This window comes from Dermacentor albipictus, chromosome 8, assembly GCF_038994185.2.
Source record: "Dermacentor albipictus isolate Rhodes 1998 colony chromosome 8, USDA_Dalb.pri_finalv2, whole genome shotgun sequence".
Classification (NCBI taxonomy): domain Eukaryota; kingdom Metazoa; phylum Arthropoda; class Arachnida; order Ixodida; family Ixodidae; genus Dermacentor; species Dermacentor albipictus.
The window spans coordinates 75,928,286-75,950,932 of NC_091828.1; the positions used below are offsets into that span (position 1 = coordinate 75,928,286).

The window sequence follows — 22,647 nt, forward strand, 5'->3', positions numbered from 1 at the left end:
CAATGCCAGCAGTCTGCGAGGTCCACGGCACATATGGTGGACCGAGACGAGACTTGCAATGGGGTTCTGTCTTTGACAGGAAACTTGCTTCCATATGGACCAGTGTACAGTTGCGTGATGCAGTGGGGTGGGGTGTGCCATTGCGAATGTGCGCTACACCCATTTTAAGATTGTGGCTAGTATCATCTACAATCAATCTGCTTTGTCGGCAGCCATTTCATGCTTACATCTACTCTTGATTACAGGAGAGCCAGTATTTTTTAGTGTCACCAGAACAGCCTGAAAATGCTCATACAAAATTCTCCAAAGAGTGCAAGCGCTTCCGAGCTTTTTTAGTCTGTACATTCCAGCTATCTGAAATGAATACAAGAAAGTAGTGGATGTTAAGGATATGATCATAGAGCTATGGCATATTACTTCGAGGTAGATGAAGTGGTACACGAAGGTGTCCTGTGTATTCTATTTCAGTGATAACATCATAGTGAACTGCTGGATAGTGTTCAGAAGAGATGCCGCGCTAGTGCGGCCAGCATCAAGTGCAATCAAAACGCGGCTTTGCTGTTGTTCAAAGCAGATATTGCATTCGCCCTGCAGTAGAAAGGAAATGATGCAACACCTTCAAGAAGGCAGTCCCCAAACAGCGAAAAAAAAAGGTTGGAGGACACTTAAGCTGCGCCTTTAAGAGTGGAACACGATAGCATTAAAAGAGCCGTGGCTGCTTCTCACGCTTCCGCGCAGCTGCAGCTTATGCTTCTGTAATGTTTCCCTGGAAATGCTGGTGGCAAACGCTATGCACGAAGGCGAGCTTTCTGGGGCGTGCCACTCCTACGACAGACCTGAAATGGCAGCTGGAAAAGGGGTTTGTGTTTGAGTTCCCGCGCAACAGAATTATGTTTTCTTGCATATTCAAATTACAATCCAACGCTATCATGTCTCAAAGTTGTGTGCAAGTCACATTTTAGGAATTTTTGACACATCCTACTTTGAGAATTTTAATTAGTTCAGTAACGCCTATATGCCACATCGAGGGCCTGCATGAATCGGGATGCACGGTTCGAAATTAATTTTCTCGTATGGAAAAGGTCACCAACACCACTGCTGGATTTTCAGCGACACGGGGCCCTGAACGCTATGGCTGTTAATACTATTGTGGATCAGTTCCAGGCCAACAGCACATGTGCCATGCACACACAAAAAAAAGCAGATGCACGTGGGCACTTCCCAAACATTTCTTTTACAATAAAGGCAGAGGAAAAGCCTTCGCTGCTAAGGCATCAGATGAGTAATGTGTAAAACATGCAATATAAAGCTTAATTGTACACCCGACGACTACATTGTAACGTAGATTCGAGACAGAGTCTTGCAAAATATACGCTTCTCTTTAATGACGGGCCAGAACAAGAGCGTGCAGCTTACGCACTTCATCGTCTTTCGTGGCACCGACCTTTGCGCGCGCCGTCCTGCGGTGCGGGAGCCCCACATCTTTGTGTCAATTGCCTCCCATGAGAAGAGCGACCGTACTCAGTTGCGTCAAAAAGTTATTTCAGCTACATAAGAAATGGAGCTCCTCAGGTGCATCTCAGCATTCAGGTATGCGCATAGTATGGTTTCATGCGCACTACACGAACAGCTTCAGCGGGAGGACGACGACGGAGTGAACTGGGGTCAGAATTGCAGGGGACCACTTCGTAGGTCACGTCACTGAGGCCGCGTGTAACCTTGTAGGGACCAAAATACCGGCGGATCAACTTTTCTGAGAGTCCACGGTGGCGGACGGGTGTCCAGACCCATACGCAGCCGCCGGTATTGTAATGGATGTCGCGTCGACCCTGGTTGTATCGAAGGGTGGCGGTATGCTGTTGGCTCCGGATCGCTGCCGAGCAAGCTGGCGTGCCTCTTCGGCTCTTTGTACGAACTCTTCTACGTGTTCACTGGTCGGGCTATTATCAGCCATAGGTAGCATGGCGTCAAGTGTTGACCTGACGTGGCGCCCATATACAAGTTCGAACAGCGTAAACTGTGTAGTCTCCTGTACAGCAGCGTTATACCTGAAAGTCACATAGGGCAAGATCGCGTCCCACGTCTTGTGCTCTACGTCGACATACGTGGAGAGCATATCAGCCAGTGTTCTGTTCAGACGTTCCATTATTCCATTGGTTTGAGGGTGATATGCAGTGTTCTTGCGGTGAAAGCTATGCATCAGCTGCAGAACATCCTGCATAAGTTCCGCTGTAAATGCTGTACCGCGGTCAGTGATGAGAACAGACGGTGCACCATGTCGTAGGACGATGTGGCGTACAAAGAACTTGGCCACTTCATATAAATTTACTTGCGAAATAGCTTCGGTTTCGGCGTACCAGGTTAAGTAGTCGGTAGCAACGACTATCCATCTGTTGCGCGAAGAGGTCACTGGGAATGGCCCAAGTAGATCCATTCCTATTTGTTGGAACGGTGCTTGAGGAAGGTCCACAGGATGGAGAAAGCCAGTCGGTTTAACTGGTGCTTTCTTGCGGCGCTGACAATCATGACAGGTCTTCATGTACCGTTGCACAGAAGAATAAAGCCGAGGCCAGTAATACTTCTCTCGTATCCTCGCCTAAAGTCTTGGCGAATCCCAGGTGTCCCGCGCATGGCTCATGATGGCAGGCTCGCAAAATGTCGTGGCGTAGCGCCGATGGCACGACAAGGACGTACGTATTGGGGCCGCTTCCGCCATTTTTCCTGTAAAGGACGTTGTTGTGCAAGTAGTATGATGATAAGCCGCGCATGAGCAAGCAGGGTAAAACACCTTCAACTCCTTGGAGGTGTTCGATCCGCGGCAGCAGCTCAGCGTCAGTGCGCTGGTGCTCAGCCATCTTTATGGCGTCGATAACTAATGCGGCGACAAATGGCAAGTCATGGTCAGGGTCCAATGAGGTCGTAGGGAGTGGTGCACGTGACAAACAGTCAGCGTCACTGTGCTTCCTGCCAGAACGGTAGACAACTGTAATATCATACTCTTGTAAGCGAAGGCTCCAATGGGCTAGTTTGCCTGAAGGATCCTTGAGGTTGGCAAGCCAGCAAAATGCCTGGTTGATCACTGACAGCGTTAAAGGGTCTACCGTACAACTAGGGTCAGAATTTACCAATTGCCCACACAACTGCTAAGCATTCTTTTTCAGTGGTTGAGTAGTTTTTCTCAGCCTTGGTGAGACTGCGGCTTGCATAAGCAACGGGGCATTCCGCACCAGCTTGCCACTGCATAAGCGCTGAGACTCGCGTTGCTGGCATCAGTATGGATTTCAGTGTCAGCGTCTTCGTTGAAATGAGCAAGTATCAAGGCCTCTTGCAAACGCTTGCGCAATTCATTGAAAGACTGCTGCTGCTCGTCCGCCCTAATGAAAGGCGCATCATCGCATGTAAGCCCTGTCAGAGGCTCAGCAATTCTCGAAAAGCCCTTGACGAAGCGCCCATAATATGCGCACAAACTAAGGAAGCGTTGGACAGCCTTCTTGTCTGTGGGTGGTGAAAACTAACTTGTCTGGGTCTGGTCGGACGCCTTGAGGACCAACGACATGGCCAAAAAATTTGAGCTCTTGGAACCCAAAGTAGCATTTTTCAGGCTTGATGGTGAGGCCAGCAGTATGGATCGCAGTGAGGACACCCTCGAGTCATGCGAAATGTTCGTCATACGTGCTCGAGAACACAATGACATCGTCCAAGTATACGAGGCAGGTTTGCCATTTGAGTTCAGCAAGCACGGTATCCATCGTCCGCTGAAAGGTGGCAGGTGCGAAACAGAGACCGAAGGGGAGAACTTTGAACTCATAAAGCCCATGAGGTGTCACAAATGCTGTTTTTTCACGACCCTGTTCATCAACTTCGATTTGCCAATATCCTGATTTAAGATCCAACGAAGAAAAAAACTTGGCATGTTGTAGACGATCCAATGCGTCGTCGATGCGTAGCAATGAATAAACATCACGCTTGGTGACACGGTTCAACTTTCTGTAATCTCCACAGTAGCATAGTGTGTTGTCTTTCTTTCTAACACTACAGGGGAGGCCCACGGGCTGGTGGATGGCTGGATCACGTCGTCTTGGAGCATCTCTTTCACCTGATGCTTGATCGCTTGCCTTTCCACTGGAGACCCTCTGTAAGGATGCTGACGGACAGGACGTGCAGACTCGTCCGTAATAATGCGGTGCTTTGTGATGGACTTGCGCCGCACTTTGGATGACGTTGGAAAACAGTCCACAAATTCATTCGCGAGACTCAGTAGACGGTCTTTCTGGTGGTCTGGCAGAGCGGCGTTAACGTGAATCCATTCTTTTAGGCTGGAGAACCCAGATTGCTGAGACGATGCGGATTCCAATGTGGCAATGTCAGTAACGTTAGTGATTTCGTGAAGAAATGAGCTCAGTTCAGCCATATCGTTCCTCGCTGTACATGCCAATACTCGTTGCTAAAGCTTGTTAGCAAAACAACTGAACATTTGTTTTGCACATGAAGAAGCCCCCTGGCTATACAAATGTGGTGCTCAAGAAGCAGGGGCATGTTTACCTCAGCAATTCCTTCGGCGGCGTCCTCCATGTCACATTGGACAAGGGTAAGCACGCTGCTCTTGGGTGGCAACATGATGTGATCATCAGTTACGCGAAGCGCGATGTCACGGTGGTTGTCATTAGTGTTCACTATGGCTTGCGTAGTAGTGAAGCTGACTCTAGACTCTTGCAGGTCGATAATGGCACCGTTCGCCTGAAGGAAATCCATGCCGAGTATAAGGTCCTTTGAACATTCAGGAAGATTCACGAAGTCGCCGATGTACGTGAAGCCCCGAACGTTGACTCGTGCCGTTCACCGACCCATTGGAGTTATGAGATGCCCTCCAGCAGCACGAATCTGAGTTTCGGTCCATTGCGTGGAAACTTTGTTCAGTATACGCGCGAGATTCTGGCTCATAACAGACGTGTCCGCACCCGTGTCGATTAACGCCATGATCTCGTGGTCATCTGTGGTAACTGGTATGTCGCAGGATACTGACACGGAAGTACACTGCTTTCTCTGTGTCTAAATTACGTCATATAGCGGTCGTTGCAGTGGAGGATCTTCAGCGTTCGCAACATCAGCGACCTCACCTGCGCAGGTCGCTGGACTCAGTTTTCCCGGGAGGCTGGGCTGAGTGAGCGACGTCTCGTTGCTCTCAGCTTGAATAGGGGCTGGAAGACCTGTTGCGGGCGGGTGACGGTGACCGGGGTTCACGGAATCGTGGGGCAAACGAGGTCCAGGCATCCGCGAGGTATGCTTCAATCTCCAGGGCGCATTCACCATTGCGCGGGCACGGCCCATTCAGTGAAAATTCACGGAGCCCAGCTCGTTGGTAGGGACATGCCCTGTAGAGGTGATCGGCTTCACCGCAATGAAACCACAAGGGTCTCCGATCTGCGGAGCGCCATACGTCGCTCTTGCGAGGTGGGTGTGTTTCAGCCATGAATGGTGTGCAACGAGGCGAGTGGCTTGTTCAACAGCGCGCACACCAAGAAGGTCCAGGACGTCGCTCACATCGCAAAAACTCGGGGACAACGAACTTCGTGCAGCTTCCGTATACGACATGCGAGGTTGTGGCTGCCGTACCTTGTGCTGCGATGTCTCGCTTCGCTCTGGGACTTGGACTGCCTGCCTGATTTCCTCCCGGACGACCTCAGCCAGAGCAGGTCGCTGTACCCATGCTGGAGCCACATGAAGCTTTTGAAGCTCTTCTTGAACGATAAGCCTAATGAGCTCCCACAAGGCATTGATATTGTCCAGGGATACAGCGAGAGAGTCACGCGATAGGGTCGACACGTCGCGGTTCTGCCTTGTTCGCTGCTGCAGTGCCTTTTCCATCTATACGGCTTCCGCGAGTAACTCTGCAACAATATTTGGTGGGTTGCGTATTAGGGCACTGAATAACTCTAGCTCGACACTGCGCATCAAATTCCTTAGCTTCTTTTCTTCCGGCATGGACGGATCCGCGCGTCGGAAAAGTCGGCGCATATCTTTGAGAAACATTGCGACGCTTTCGTTCGGCCTCTGTACTCTCGCCTGAATTGCAGATTCAGCTCACTCCTTGCGATCGAGGCTGGCGTATGTGCCGATTAGCTGCCGTTGGAATTCGTCCCATGTCGATAGGGCCCTGCCTCACGCTTCTCAAACCAGGTCCGTGCATAGTCCTTGAGGGCAAAGTAGGCATTGCGTAGCTTGCGCTCTGTAGTCCAGCCGTTGAATTCTGCGACACGCTCAAAGTGATCGAGCCAGTCCTCTACATCCTCAAAGGTGTCCCCATGGAAGGATGTGGGGATTCGCGGCTGGTTCAGGACGACCTCGGTCGGGGCAGTCGAGAAAGAAGGTGGAACCAATGTATTCATCCTTCTGACTTGATTGCGTAGAGGCTCGTGCTCAGTCCTTTAAGTCGGCAGCTTTCCGTACCTGCACAGGAGTCAGTTTGACCAGACTTCGTACTGGGCTTGTAGACGGTGTTCGATCTGGGAGTGGTAGCACGTACCCCACACCTCCACCAGAAAAATGTAACGTAGATTGGAGACGGAGTCTTGCAAAATGTATGCTGCTCTTTAATGGCGGGGCAGAAAAAGAGCGTGCAGCTTACGCACTTCATCGTCTTTCGTGGCGCCGACCTTTGCGCGCGCTGTTTTGCAGTGCAGGAGCCCTACACCTTTGTGTCAATATGCACAAATTGCACGCAGAATGGACGTCGACTTGGGGTGAAGGTCGCTTTCCGAGTTCTGCCTGGTGTTGTCTACAGGCAACAAACGCATTGGTGAAGAAGCTTAAACAAACATTTTTCGATGTCCTTCACTGTCTTTAGTCTCTGTGTATTTTCTACATATCCACCAAACCTAAATGTTTTCCTTAGGGTTTTTCATGTTTCATCCCTAACAGTTAGTGCCCATTACAGCATTGAATATGTTTGCATGCTTTTTTCTTCTACGCAAAGCACTTAAAGAAGAGCCATCCTGTCAGCCACCTAGGTCTACTCCTTTTGCTCAACTACATTTTTTAGCCCAATGATGAGAAAGACTTCTCTAGCATACCTGAAGGTCATGAAGAAGTAGAACGGGATTACCGGCTGCGTGAGATATTTGAAGACATACTAATGATTTTTTTTTTCAGACAAGATTCGAAACATGAGTTCCAAATTTATGAGCTTTCTTTTACCATTTTTTATAGGGCTATTGAGTAAAACCATCTTCATCCTCAATTACTGACTGAATTCATCTTTGATAGCAGCAACATTCTTGTATCATATAGCGTGTGTTGATGTTGGGCAGTGCTTCCACAATAACAGCCTTTAGGGAGTTTTTATCTATGTGTAGCTGTTCGTTAGTCTCCTTCCCAGTAACCCCCACCATACATAGTGGCATGCAGATTGAAGTATTTGGAATTAGGGATGCTACATCGAGGTTGATGTGGCTTCAGAAATTTACCACCGGACACTCGTGAGCCATGCAGATGTTGTGGAAGCAAATAAATTATATAGGGTGGTGCCTAATGACATTGTGCCCAAAAAGCTTTACTATGTCACCTGGGGCTGCTTGGCAAAGGCCATAATTGGCTTTTGAGGGTCTCACTCGTATCACCCCCTAACTCCTGGAGGAACTCAACCACTTGAATGGCACCTTGCCACAGGCATCAGTTATTTCTTTTTGTTAGAAATGATAATTAGACACGATTTCTTGTCTCACCCTGAAAACAATGTGGTTCATGACATTTCAAGAAGGTGGTGACCTCCAAGTTACTGTGGTCAGTGTGTAAGGCGACTAGCACAACATAAAGTTACATCTCGTGCATCAGGCAGAATGCTGCTATTTCCAAATAAATTTGCTAAATAGGTCACAGAGGTGATTGTGAAGCTGAAGTCGAGTGCTTAGACAGATTGAGAATGTTAATGGTTGTGGAGATTCAAAGCCGCATCTTCAAATACTTTGCGCAGCTTGCATGACAATGTTGAAACTGGAGCCTGTGTCCTGTGCACTAATATTTCACTATTTTGTATGGCTACCTTTATAGAAGATGAAAGCCAAACTTCTCCAGGTTTAAGACTGGTTTTACGACAGCTATGACAGAGCCAACTCCTTGGTGCACGCTTATGGTAGTGGTGACGAAGCCATCAGGAGCACTCTACACTTTTATGGATTACACAAAAACTGAAAAAGCAAGCCCTATGACCATCATATCCAATTCCTGCAGTAGAGCATACCGTTCAGATATTACGAGTCACAGCTTGGTGTATGAAAAATTGATGCCCAAATTCAGGGTTTTGGCAAATCCCTGAGAAATTACAGAAAGTTCTTGACCACCTTTACAGCACCGTTCCGTTGGTTTCGCTTTAACTGCTCATGCGATTTGGTATCTGGTGTGCCCCAGATCAAACACAATGGTATATGAAGGATATTCATCCAGAACTTATATGTGTTGCTTGTCATATGGTCGAGGTTATCAGTTGGTGCTCAACTAAACAGCAACACAACGAACTCTGCCGTACATTTGAGGGCACCCACTGTGCAAGAGCTGCCATCCACAAAGAGAAATGTAAGTTTGGCATCACAATAATATTCTACTTGGGGCACATGAACGAAAACAAGCTCAAAGCTGTCACAGACATGCCAAGACCATCCTCCAGAACTACTCCTGCTAATGGGCATGACCACCTATCTAGGTTTATTCGCTCCTAACATGACAAACGCTACACCCATTTTCCAGCATGCTGTTTTCAAAGCATGGTTTGTCTGGAACCCACACAGGTTCCAGAATTCTCAAAATGGAAAGAAATACTTTCTTCAGATCCAGTGCTTGGCTGGTGCTCCTCAAAATGAGAGACCAGCTGCTAATCACAGCTGATGCTTTGTGCTGTGGTCTAGTTGCAGTGCTCAGCCAAAAGCAAGACGATGGGCAACATGTTACTAGATACGCCTCAAGATATTTTGCAGAGACAGAATGCCTCGCTATGCCCAGATATAGAAAGAAGTGCTTTCTTTCTTGCAAGCTCGAGATAAATTCTATAAATGGGGCAACATTCTGTTTCCCTGTTTATAATGTGTGCACATGATTGATGCATTATGAGGCATAATGTACACCTTAGGCAAAGACTTTCCCGCAGCTGATACACTGTGAAGTTCTCATGTGAAGGAGAATAACAGGCACCACAAGGGCCTACCAAGATTGAAGGCTATGCATGCTGCCTCTCCCCACCTTCTTTACAAGAACTGAAGAAAGAACAAGTGCTAGATTAATGCTGCTGCCAACTTTGCATTTTCACTCGAAAGAGCTGGACAAGGTGTTGCAAACTCTGAAAGAATTCTGGCTTTACAAGGACAATGTAGTCCAAGACATGTTGATATTTTGGCAATAAAACCATCACGCCCAAGAAGCTACAGGAGCTTAACCACCCAGCACTTCTCACTTGAAGGCCACTTTGGAATCAATAAATGCCTAGCAAGACGACAAAGTACTGCATCATAAATACATACAAACAGCAAATGTCTTCAAGTCATGTCATACATGCTAGCACCACAGGGCTAAGAGAAGGGTGACACTCCTGCAATTGGGATTCTGAGAAAAGCTGTTACAGAAGTTCACTATGGACATATTTTCTATTGGAGGGGTGTGGTGGCTCATCGTCACAAAATACTAGTAAGGATATCCTGAGCTAGTACTGGCTAGTTTGACAGGACCTGTGGTTGCGACTCAATGCCTCTTTGTTTTCACAAGGCTTGCAATAGTGTAGTGGTCTTGAACCGCAACAAACTGTAGCTTGCAAAAGGGCGCAGCTCGCTGTTTGCAGAATTCATAAGAATTCCAACAAATGGCGTGTAGTCCACGCTACCAACAGCGCAATGATCTCACAGAAGCCACTGTAAACTCATCCAAGAACTCCCTTGAGACGTCAGGTGATGCCTACAAGACACACGATTATAGACTGAGCCTTCTGAAAAATAGATTCTCGCTAGCGCAAATGCTTACGAGCCAAAGGCTTAGGACTACACTTCCAGCTACTGCAGACAGCTTCTTTCCACAATTCCCGGACCGGAGGAAAATGAAAGTGCATGAGCAAAAGTGCTGGCAGAAACAGAAAACTTACTCTGATGTTGGGCATGGCATACAAGATCTACCCAATTTGTATCCAGACATTAATGTCCGAGTAGTTGACCTGGAAAATGGAGGCACACTTCAGCAGGCAGGAGATAAGCGCAGGTGATAGTGGATAGACACGGACAAAAGGACCATTCATCTCAAACAGGACACAACGAATGCCACTGCCTCTGGCTGCATAATCAAGGATTCGATGAAAGTTCGGCTGGTCAGGCATGGAAACAAAACACAAAAACGTGATCTAAGAAATAATAGTCACACGACTATTATTTGCCGAGCATGCGCAGGAACATAGTCACAAGACTGACTGGAACAATGCCACTGTTGTGGCCAAAGAAAAGAACATGTCATCCCGGCGGCTGCTAGATTCGCTAATCGTTCAATTGACGCCAGCTACGATGAACCGGACACCAGGGACTATGCCTGCCATTCACGCATGTTCATTACGTCACATGGTGGCTACATAGGTGACGATGATTTCCTGTCCAACTCAGTGAACGAGGAACCCTTGTGTAGTTCCGAAACGTCGGGTTATACATCAGACTTGGTCAGTGACCATGAACCCCCCTTCATGCCTCTGGCTAGGGGAGAAGAACACAAGCAGCTACACGACTGTACCAAAGAGGTTCCGTTTTGTAGAGATCCTGGGCACCAACACCATAGAAGTGGACAATGCATAACACCAGCTAAGCAGTAAGCAACATGATCCTTTTTATACAGGGAAGGATGTGCTACAAAGATGCTCGTACTACTGTAACGCTAATGTGCATGCTTGTAGAAAATGATCACAATAAAAAACTCATCTCTTGCCTAGTGCTAAATGTTGAGGCTACCACTCTTAATCACAATTACTTTATCTCACCTAGCTAACAGTTTGTCAAATCTCAACGAGGTTTTAATAAGAATCTTGTCTCGACTACCCGAAACGCCAGTCTGTGTAGTAGTGTTACACAGTGTTGGGTTCAAATCTGCCATAATCATGAATCCGAATGAACTTGCCCACATTTCAGTTATTCTGCAAAATTATTTGGGATCACTTCGTTGCTTCTATATGCACTGAGGCAATCATAGCTGTGAAACCCATTTAGGTCGTACTGAAGATGTGAAAGACCATGTAACATATGTGCTGAAAGGAGCAATGACAACTTACGACATTGACAGATGCCATTCAGATGAGCGTTGCTGTGCCAGTAGAAATTGCTGCTTTGACAATGGCTAAACTTGAGACAGAATACCATGAGGCAAAGTGAAAAGAGAACAAAGGTGCATTTTTCAGCTACATCACCTCATTGCTCCAATGCCCATGCATTTGATAATTCATTCATACAATGCGACGGCCTAGGCAAAGCCACGTTTGGATGAACCAATGTCCGCTTTTAAACATAACAAAATTCCACTTTTTCACGCACTAACGAACAACTGGCAGGTTTGAAGATTTACGAGTGTCAAGAAATATTGAATCTGTCATTCATGTGTTTACACTTTGTCTCATTATCTTCGTGTGATCAAGTGTATGCTTGAAAGCGCAGACACTACTGCTGGCTTGCTAGCTAAACGCACTTTCAAGTGGCAGCTGGTGATAGAAATCTTCGAGCATTTGTCAATAAAAACGCTCGCGTAGATTTCGCGGTATGCTCATGCGCTTTCAGTGCAATGCAATGCGTGACACCTGCCTGTCAGGCCGAGCAGGAGAGCGCCAAGGGACGAAACACCAAATTGTTCATTTGGCACTGTAAATACGTATGTCTCTATTATAGTGTGCCTGTACATACACTTCGACGACGGCAATGATGCCACCGCTTGCAACAGTCGGCCAATTTAAAGAACGTGTCACAGCGTTCGCTTTCCATGTGTACAATCTAACACGGCGAGTCTCTTCTTTCATGCGGAAGCAGCCTTTTGGATCTAAAAACATTGATATCGCGAGCGCAACAGAACAAACGGGCGGTAGTGCGCATGAGGTTAAAATCGTAGTCCGCAAAATATGGCTATAAATAACGGCTCAAACACGTTACAGATGGGTGTCAATTTAAGGCGTGCAGTGCATTTAAAGCGTACTTTCAGCGAGAACTTCAGGCGGCGTGAAAAATGATGCCTAAGCATGCATAAATTACACAAAAAAATTATGTATGTACGTCCCAGACGAGTTGAAAGTGGTCGCGGCCTTACCTTACCTGTCTATGTGAATGACAGGTGCAGCCTCTGAGCTTCTATACGATCCCTATTCGGTATTGTATTGGGTACAAGAAAGAGTTATTACGCGGAAATATAAGGAACAGCTGGGGATAACCAAAAAAGCTGAGATGTACCATTGAAGCTCCCATGCTATGCCCACATCCAATTGACAGGAAGCCGCCATGACACATTTGACTATCGGAAATAGGTGGCGCTTAGAGCCTTAGAATTAGAGTTGCATTAAAGAATGTTGAAACAGTTTTTCGTTTAAAATATTCTACGTGATGCTTATCTTCATTGCCAGTTTTTGTTTTCGTCCTTTGTGCAGAGAATCGCCAACAAAAAGCACAATTTACAAACTGTTTATTATCACGAATAGCAGCGAGAACCGAAACCGAAACCAGGACGACGTGCTCGTTGCGGGTACAATTTTATTAACCTCGATCAATGCCTCGATGATAGTGCGCCGAACCCAGCACATGCGTACAAAGGCGATGCGTGCTACATTCATGAGAACAATATCTCGACATCGGTCAATGCTGCACAACATAAGCTTGCAGCTGTAGTTTTCACACATTTTTTACATATGGTACGCTTCGGTTCTTTTCGGATTTACTCTGCGACACATTTCAAACTGTGCCACTACGCACATGCCAACATTTCGTCACAATTTCTTCAAAGCGGCATTTAGTTCATCGAGTAGACCGACAAAACATGCGTGGAAACGCTTTCGAGCAGCTGTCTCAGCAATCCCCGCCCCCCCCCCCCTTTTTTTTTCTATACCGCCGCTAATTAATGCACGTATGAGTTAACCTCCACATACAAATCACTCGTGGCGTGTCCCTTATTCACTTACGTACAGTGCTATACATCGCGGCTAGTCGCGTCGCAATCCCGTGTTTCTCTAGGTTTAACGCCCGTTCAATATACCTATGTAGAATCCAACAATCGGTTTGCTCTGGCGCAGTTAGAAGACGATCGTCGTCGTGCTCTTTACACACCACAAACGCGCCACGCACACACACGCAACTAGATTGCGCAAAACGCGCTGTTCCACCTTGCATCGCTACGTTCGTGGTTGTGCTGTTTGCGCACGCCAAAACGCGATGTTCCACCTTCGTTCGTGGTCGTGCTATTTTGCGCATACACATTCGTCACACACGCAACTTAACTGCTCTTTGCACACACCAAGCGCGTCACACACCTTCAATTGCCGTAAAACGCACTGTTCCACCTTGTATCGCTTCGTTCGTGGTCGTGCTGCTTGCGTGCACGCACAATGAACCGCCTACCGTGCAACTCCGGCGAGTTGGCACACACAATTCTACCACTGCTCTGCGCTATGGTATACTTCTATGGGCCCCCCGCGCGCGCGCATGGGGACTAGGGCGTTTCAGGTGCTAGGTGCGTTTTTACACGACACCTAGGGACCTACGCTCCCCTAGGGCGAAAAGTTACCTAGATATATAGTTCCCGTAGGTGCCGCGGGGGCGGCGCTGCAGTCGACCGGCTGCACAGGAGAGCGAATGTAAATGCGCGGCCGGGGCACTGCCTGCCGGATGGGTCGGTGCACGAACACGGTCAGCATTGCGTCTGGCCACAGCCTCAGCTTATTCACTGGTTTTCTGAAACTCGGCCAGCAGGCGCAAGTCGCGGCTGTCGCTGTCGGGCGTGAAGTGTTCCGAGAACAAAACAAAATCGCCCGATGAAAGCCAGTCCTTCCTGTGGACATTCATCTCCCAAGCCTAACGCTTGATGGGCTCCATGGGGAAGCTGAAGTACGATACGGATCACTCATGGCTTCGTTCGCTCTGGCACCCAACAGCGCTACGTAGGCGCCACTGTGGCACTGTCTCAGCCGCTGCAAGCTGAACAAAGCAAAAGTTTCCTGCAAGCGCAAAGTTGAAACATGGATTTTTCACCGGAATATACACGCTCGCTCTGCAGCGTGCCAGTGTTGCTCGACCGCTATGCAACCTACGCCCCTCCCCCCCCCCCCCCGTTCGAGGGCAATATAAGAAATTCAATTACAAATTGCGTGCTGGCTCAAATACGCAAAAATTTCGCCAGCGTGTTCTTGAACGCACAAGAATTATCTTACGACATATAGGTTAAGATCGAAATTTGGGTGTCATGCCCCCTCTAACACTTCGCACGATTGCAGTCTGAACAAATTAAATGCGCTTTTCGCGTTTGCGCTTGCGTTTCTTGCGAAATATTGGCACATTACGTACGCTGTCTAAACGTAATTTTAGACGATCGTCTTTAGGTCACGGGATGTGAAAACTGTGTGAAATGTGCTTGCGCGGGAATATTTCTACGGGGCACGATTACTCCTGCATGTAGTGCGTGTACATAGTGCACATTCGCGTACTGGACAAGTGTATATTGTGGCTCATTCTACTTGATCATAGCCCCCTGCCACCTACCTGTCTCTCTTATCTATCACTCCCACTTTCCCTCAACCCGGTGAGGAGCAGTAGGCTAGAAGCACGCTGTCCCAGCCGACCTCTCCTTTTTTCTCTTCACTAAAATCTGCTCCTTCTCACTAAATAACACAAGGGGCTCAAAGTTATCCCGAGTGTCCCTCTACGGTGCGCATCGCAGTCATATCATGGCTGTGTCTCGTGAAACGCCAAATTTCGTTACTTTACGTTGCCCACCCAAGGTCTCCAGCGAATCATTGGATGGCGCGTGTAAAGGCACCAGCCCCACATGAAAAATACTGTATGCGAGAGCCATCTGCGATGGGTGATGCCGCAATTTTTGTCAGAGAAGTTAACAAGCGATGGCTGTGCCAACTGATTATGTGAAAAAAAAAGTATTGTACCGACATGGAACCGAGCCAAGAGTATGTGGCATAATTTCTTTATTATATTGCAACAAAGATGTCACATGTACCATATAGATCGCTGGTCTCGCAACGAACACGAACATCATTGTGACTGAGTACGCTTTGCCGCCACAGCAGGGAAAAAAATTACCACAGGAATTGCAAGGGAATTTCTTAATGCCAAAAAAGCAGTGGATTCAAGAATAAAGAAAAGTTTGGCTTTCGTCTCAAACTTGGATTAAGACCACCCATTCTTAATAACAGCGCTGACTACATGAGCATGATAAAGTAGACATTTGTGAAAGGAAATTTCGGTAGATATTTTTCCAGGGATGCTGTAAACCAGCACGAACGACAAAACAAAAGGATGTGGAACCGTCATGACGGGCGTGGACTAACTACTGTGGGTTCATCGATCATAAGAGTAACGGTACACGCATGGGAATCAGGCAAAGGAGCCATACGTAAACAGCTATTTGCACCAGCTTGCTTCTAAATCACCAAGTAGAAATAACAGTGGGACAGATTACTCAACAACCTAACTGATTGTACAGAAAGGCAATTGCTTTTTTACAGAAGGGCCTAATACCGTTGCCTAACGCGGAAGTAATTTCCATTTCCTTTGTGATACGTGTCAAGGTCTGTATGCTTTACATTCTGACACAGATGTGTGCCTTCAAGGACCAAGTCAAAGATTTGAAATTCAGCTTCGCCGTGTACGACATCGATGCCGACGAGCCTTCGAGCCCGTGCCCAGAGGTCCAATACACGGGCCAGTACAATAGGCTGAAGCTGCTGCGTAAGCTGTCGGATTTCATGGAGAAGTACACCAACGTTAAGGACTGCCAAGCTGTCTCCTAGCAACTGCTGACCGTCACTGCAGCGCGTTGCATAGGGAAACGGCCTTATGCGGGATCGTCTACTCGAATTCGTGGTGCAGAGTGCACATTTGATTTTGTGCGTGCACCTGTTTCTTTTATAGTGCAGCTACCCTTTTTATTTCTCTCAGTCTCACTTATGCTGTTACTTTCCTCTCTAAATGTGTTTATTTAGACGTTCTTACCTTAACACCAAAAGACAGTGCTTGTTTAAACGACTTCATTGTCTGATAGCCTACGGCGGTCATTACGCTGTTATTACTGTTTTGTGTGCTTTTTTTCTTTCTAATGCGCAAATTAGTTTGAATTTCCGGTGTGCCTATTCGCAATCGTTTGTCACCAGTGCGATAAGTTCTGTTCTGCTTTCGCGCTGTTTTTTCGCTATCAATGTAATCTAATGCCAGATAACGTATTAAACAAAGTGTTACTGGCGCCTCTGCAGTGAAGTATGCTTGGGACAAAAAAAATATGTGCAAGCCTAAATTGCCTGGACTTCCGTGGATCGCGGGGACATTGTCGTTCAAAATTTAGCGTTTTGCTTGAAGGACAGTCACTGTACCGCTTGAAGCTACGAGCCAGAGTAATCTTGCTCGTTCTTTGCTTCGACCTTCAGTTCATATCGCCATGCTGGCTAACGAATTGAGCTACAAAGTCGCACAAGGTAAAACAAGCTTTTTGCCTACGATCTGTACCATTACCAGCTTGCCTTCCTCCTCATTTCAACAAGAGGTAAAATATACCTAATTGAGAGAATTTTGTAGATCTGTTGCCGAAATTGTATGCGGGCATGTGTGATTGTGTGAGCGTCTGTAGACAATGTGTCAGTTGTGTCCTGGAGATATTTACGAATGGTTCACGACTGCAGTACATTCGTTGTAGTTCGAAGTGTTACTTGCATAATCGAGCACAAGTAACATGTGGTCTGCAGTCGGTTTAGCCTCGTCCACAAATAGAGCGCGTCTGGCATTGGATTCACACCAAGGTGTCACTGTGACACAGCCGGATGCTTTAACCCCTAGGCCAAATATGCATGCATAGAACGACCGCTAACAACCTTATCCACTCCCTTACTCGCGTCAACACCGCATAAATTGAGAGGGAGGGAGGATTACAGAGATTAGATAGTAAAGCAGGCTACTATTTATATCTCATTTCAATTATTTTCTCCTTGAAGACCCGAAGGACTGCATAAAACAGAGGGTGGGGGGGGGGTGCTCAGATTTATGGGAAAGTATCAACTGCAAAAACTTGGTAAAACATTTTAATAAAAATGGTAAAAAAAGGCAGTAAATAACATATACACAATACTCTGCGAAAACAAAACTACAAGGAGGCAACACAAAAGGCGCAGAAGTGAGGGTATTCCAGTGAAAGGCAACAAACAGGCAAAACGAAACACCTTTCAACGGACAATTTAGTTACCAAGCGCCCGTGGTGTCGTCGTCTTTCTTGTGTGTGTTGTTTTTTGGCGCAACATCTTTTCAGTATGCAAGATCACCAACTAGCCCAGCACTTAAATCTTCTTTGCTACCAAGGTTTATCGGTGCATTATCACGAAGTTTTATGTGGTCTATACAGGCCACATAAAAATTTCAGGTAACGTATTTTGAAAGCTTAATAGCGTATGGGAAAAAAAGTCGCAATGGACGTTTGCTTACCAAATTAATCAGCACGGCGCCACGCGCGCACTCGTCGCCAGAACACCAGCGCAAATTGGCAGAAGCGGAGAGTGAGTGCTTCGCGGTGCCTCTAGCTTCAGCGCGTCCGAGCAACTTGCGATTTTCTCGATCTCCAACACTACACTCTAAGGACAGTTTACACCCTTTGGCATGCCCCTTCTGCCACACAACAATATACGTCATCTGCCTTCATGCATTTCCTTCCTTTAGCGCTTCGAGCCCAGAACTTTCCAGGAACGAACGGAACGCGCGTTCTCAGCATAGAACAGTTTACACCCTTTGGAGTGCCCCTTCTGACTGATAACGCGCGTGCCGTTCGTTACTAAAAAGTTCCGGGCTCGCAGCGTTAAAGAAAGGAAACGCGTCAAGGCAGATGACGATTATTGCTGTGCGGCAGAAGGTGCATGCCAAAGGGTGTAAACTGTTCTTAGAGTGTAGGCGCACGAGAACACAGCGCACACGACGCCACAAACCACCTCGGCTCACCTAACCTTCGCACCCGTCCCAGATTACTTCCAAAACAGGGTGGCTGCGCCCGCGCTCAAAGCGCCACGCGCGTGGTCACCTGCATGACAAATTTTCTAAAACCGTGCTGAAGAGGGGAAAATTCATGCAGTAAATCCACTGGGGTTCTTTTAGTGTGTGTAAGCATTATGCCACTTGCTCTTTTCCACGCAGCTCGGTATCACTATTAGTCTTATCAAACTTGATCCGACCAGTATAAACACTTATCAACGCTTATTGGTAGTTATCAACCTTGTCGGAATAGATCAGACTCTTATGAACCCTTATTGGTTGTTGTCAACCTTATTGGACTGTATCCTACTCTTATAAACCTTTATCGCTTGCTATCAACCTTATTGCATTTGAGCCGACCCTGAAGCTATCAACCCTTATCTGTCATTATGAAGCTTGTCGCTCATGATCCGACACTTACAACCTATTATCGGTCCTTATCAACCCTCATCGGCCCTTGTCAGCCTTATCATAACTGCTCCGACCATTATCGCTCTTTAGCACATTATACATCCGCGTCGAACCATTATCAACCGTGATGAGATCCATATAACCTCTCATCACTCCTTATTATCCTTATGAACTCATCGGCTGCTTATTTGTCAGTGTTGTGCGACCCGAAGCGCTTGAGATTTCAGAGATCGGTGGCATTTCGGTCGGTGAAGGAACGCCCCGGCGGAAGGCGTATACCGCCACCTCCGAACCACATCGGGGACGTGGCCTGCTTGGAATTAAATTTTCGCATAGTAGAAATTTTTCTCATGTGTAGAATGCTCTGAGTCGGCTCTACATGTGTTCCATTCACCCTCACCAAATGTTTGAACAAAGTCGTCATAGGAACTGTTCCTCTTTAACGTTTGTTTTTTACAGCCGGTGCAACACATTCATATGGTTCAGATATATTCACCTTCTGCAGGCCCTGGGTGATTAGCCCAATGGGTAAGACTCTCGGCCTTTGAGCGTCTAGTCGTATAGGTTCGAAACTAGCCATTGCCAGTGCTTTTCCTTTCGAATTCGTGTTATTTATTTATTGCGATTCATCTTGCATGACAGACGCACAGGTTCCCTCGTTGGGTAGGTATTGAAATGCTTACGTATTTAAAGAAAGTTAACTGATCTTATTTACTCATGTGTGATACGCTGGCATCTTCAAGTCGGTTTGTGGAAAGGGCCCTAAGTGTTATTGGGCGGTAATTTATTTATTTCAACATAGTACAACACATGGAAAAGCATAAAAATAGCACTGAACATCAATGATTAGTAAATTACCACAGAAATTCATCGATTGGTAAGTAATGATCTTGCGTAACCAGTCAGAGCACTTCACAATTCCATAGCATGGACAAAAAAACTGTTTAAACGCAGCAGTATTAGTAAATAAAATCCGCATCGTGTGCAATAAAAAACTAGCATATTTAAGGTATGTGCGACCCAAACTTGAGTACGCATCATTCATCTGGCATCCCTCGCAAGCTTATCCCACCGATGACTTAGAAGCAGTACAAAACCACGCTGCTCGCTTCATTATGTCACAACATTCAAGACATCCATGGCTTCCATGGCTTCATTGTTTGTTGATTTTATATCCTCATAATTATCTGGTATCATGGCATCTGGTATAACGCAGCAAAAAACGGTAATAAGAAGAAACGACAGATAGACACAAGCGCTCACTATCAACAACGAAATTGTAATTCAGAAAATGGTCGTAATGATACGCACACAAAACCGCGAGCACAGTGATATCAAACCTCCATGATATATAAGGATATAAGCGCACTCTCAAAACTGACACATCATAAATTCGCGAAGAAAACTTTATTGATACATCGCAAAAGAAGCCAGCATTCAAGGCATGTGGACTGTGCTGGAACGCAAATAGTCCTGCTTCACAAATTACGACAGCAGTGGACATATTGAAATTTGCCTTTCTCTTCATTCATAATAAACTTGTAGTTACTTAACGGGTCCGACTTCTTCAAATTATCGCCCAATGCACGCTTCCGACGCAGACATTGAATGCAGGTCGAGCCACCATTAACGCGAAATAACACTTTCAAATATAGCTATTTTTCTAGGGTAAATAACCAATGGAACATGCCGCCCGATTCGCTGGTTTCCTCTTCTTCTTTCAAGTACATTCGTGGACCAGCTGCAGATTCTTGTATGTTCAGGTCAGAATGCGTCCTGATCCACTAGATTAATAACACCGCGCTGTGGTCGCGACGAGCGCAACTGTGCTCGGTATATTGCTGGTATGAATATGTGGGAAAAAGCAGTGCCTTGATTGGTATTATTGTCCTTACATTCATTGTTGGGCGTGTGATTCTTCATCGTATTGTAAATGTAGACTGTATATTCATTCCTGTAATGACCCTTTGGCGGTTAACAGTATAAATAAACAAACAAATAAACAAAGCATGACAAATAATCAATTTCTTTCATCGACAATGACAGTGAAGGTTTTCTTATAGATTGGCCAGAGGCAGAGACGATGGCCTCTGTTTCTGTCATTAAACTTACAGAGTTGGTCTTTCTTTATGGTGTATCGGTTTTAAAGTTTATTATTATTACTATTATCATTGTTGTTATAGCATTGTTGGATACGCTATAATACTGTAGTGCTACTGCTTGTGTATTTCATATCACAACAAGCCAACAAACACTGACACCAAGGACAACGTAGGGGAAATTACTCGTGCCTAATAAATGAAATAAAGAAACGACAGATTAATGGAAATTAAAGTGGATGAAAAAACAACTTGCCGCAGGTGGGAACCGAACGCACAGCCTTCGCATTCGCGAAATGCGAAGGTTGTGGGTTCGGTTCCCACCTGCGGCAATTTGTTTCTTTATCAACTTTGATTTCCATTAATTTATCGTTTCTTTATTTCATTAATTAGGCACAAGTAATTTCCCCTATGTTGTCCTTGGTGTCAGTGTTTGTTGACTTATGATATTGCTAATAAAAATCGGGCCCCTCGGTTAACCCCCTTTTTTCTCGTTGATGGTGTTATTGTATTATTAGAAGTAATATCGAGGCACCTTATTTACGTGCAGATATAGGATGGGGGCGTGACGTGCTTCACCATCCTCTGTTATTACAAGAGGCCCTGGGGGTAAAACAAATATAATGAAATGTCATTGTAAGCAAGTCTCTGGTGTCCAGGAATCCTCACGTGATTAGTGGTGCTTCTCGTCCTCTACCGTAACATGAGGAAGAACTTATCCTTGTGCTTTGTCACAAGCTATACCACGATCCAGGTTTGAAAGTTCAGTTTGTTGCAACCCCATCTTATCGTTCGACCCACACACCATCGCCATAAGGTATAGATGTAACAACTTATCGCACAAACGCTTTTCTTTATGCCTTTGCACTATGCACGTCCAAAGACTGGAACTATTTCTCTTCAGACATCGTTTTTGTTTTAGACTATAACTTGCTCGGTTCTTCTATTCGCAGTTATATTAGTAGTGCTCCTTGAATGGTGAACGTAAAAATGTTTTGACATTGCTGTTTAGTTGACTTTACCTTGCATTGTATTCGAATTCTTTCTTGAGTTGTGGGAACTCTTAAATATTGAATACTCTTATGTGCCTATACATGTGCGTACGCATTCGTTCATTCGTTCTGAATTTTGTCGTGCTTAGTTTGTACATACGTTCGTACTCGTGTTCCCTCTGCGAAACTCTGTTCGCCTCAAAGTAAAATGAATGAATGAACGAAATTATTATCAAAATAATTGTCGAATAATGCTTCGGCCGGTGGGTAATTGAATTATTTCTACTTTATAGTGGCATAAAGACACAGAGACAGTTAGTGAGCCTATTTATATTCAACACATTGTTAGGAATTCTGTGGCATTCCTTAGTGGGTACGAGCCACGCGAGAGGTTCATCATCACCATCATCATATTTTGTGGTATTGAGAAAAGCTATGATCTTCTTCATCTTCCATCCTTTCGTGAGGAGGCAATTCCAACGCAGTTACAGAAGAAGAAGGAGAAGAGAAGAAGCTTGACGTGTTGTGCGCTATCGCTACGCCAGGAACATTTCGAGGAGCCTATTTCTGCGCGCGAGAAAACGGTCTGGCCGGGCGGCGGGCCTTCGACTAACTGCCTTGGTCTTAGTCCCCGCCCAGAGCTGCAGGCAATTTTTCTTCGGGGTCTGACTCTGAAAGCATGGGTAAGCTTTCAATTCTCACCTTTATGATTGCTGTAAGCCGCTCTGCGACGGACTATAAATCGTTGTTGTCATTATTTCTTGCATGGAATACTTAGAAAGAGGTCTAAAAGTGAGCTAGAATCCGCTAGATATCCTTGGGAACCAACGGGAGGTCGGCTGCGAGAAATTTGAGCAGCGAGAAGTACGTATAACAGGACGGCATTATTAAGTAGAAAATATATATAAATACAGTACTTGTAGCACTCTAAGTATA

The 22,647-nt window shown here is 46.1% G+C and overlaps 3 protein-coding genes across 26 annotated transcripts in view; 2 read left to right on the forward strand and 1 right to left on the reverse strand.

Moving 5' to 3' along the window:
* Positions 1-16,696, forward strand: part of LOC135921987 (uncharacterized) — a 144,032-nt gene extending 127,336 nt beyond the window's left edge. For all 17 annotated transcript variants that reach the window (XM_065456397.1, XM_065423894.1, XM_065423885.1 and 14 more), the window contains one exon: positions 15,803-16,696. In XM_065456397.1, coding sequence (XP_065312469.1) covers positions 15,803-15,997 — 195 coding nt within the window. In that variant the 3' untranslated portion in view covers positions 15,998-16,696. The remainder of the gene's footprint in view (positions 1-15,802) is intronic.
* The window catches only part of LOC135895820 (uncharacterized), a 155,821-nt gene that overhangs the window by 76,377 nt on the left and 56,797 nt on the right, over positions 1-22,647 (reverse strand). The window lies entirely within an intron of this gene.
* The window catches only part of LOC135895788 (uncharacterized), a 50,608-nt gene continuing 50,181 nt past the window's right edge, over positions 22,221-22,647 (forward strand). For all 7 annotated transcript variants that reach the window (XM_065423957.1, XM_065423991.1, XM_065423982.1 and 4 more), the window contains exon 1: positions 22,221-22,394. In XM_065423957.1, coding sequence (XP_065280029.1) covers positions 22,391-22,394 — 4 coding nt within the window. In that variant the 5' untranslated portion in view covers positions 22,221-22,390. The remainder of the gene's footprint in view (positions 22,395-22,647) is intronic.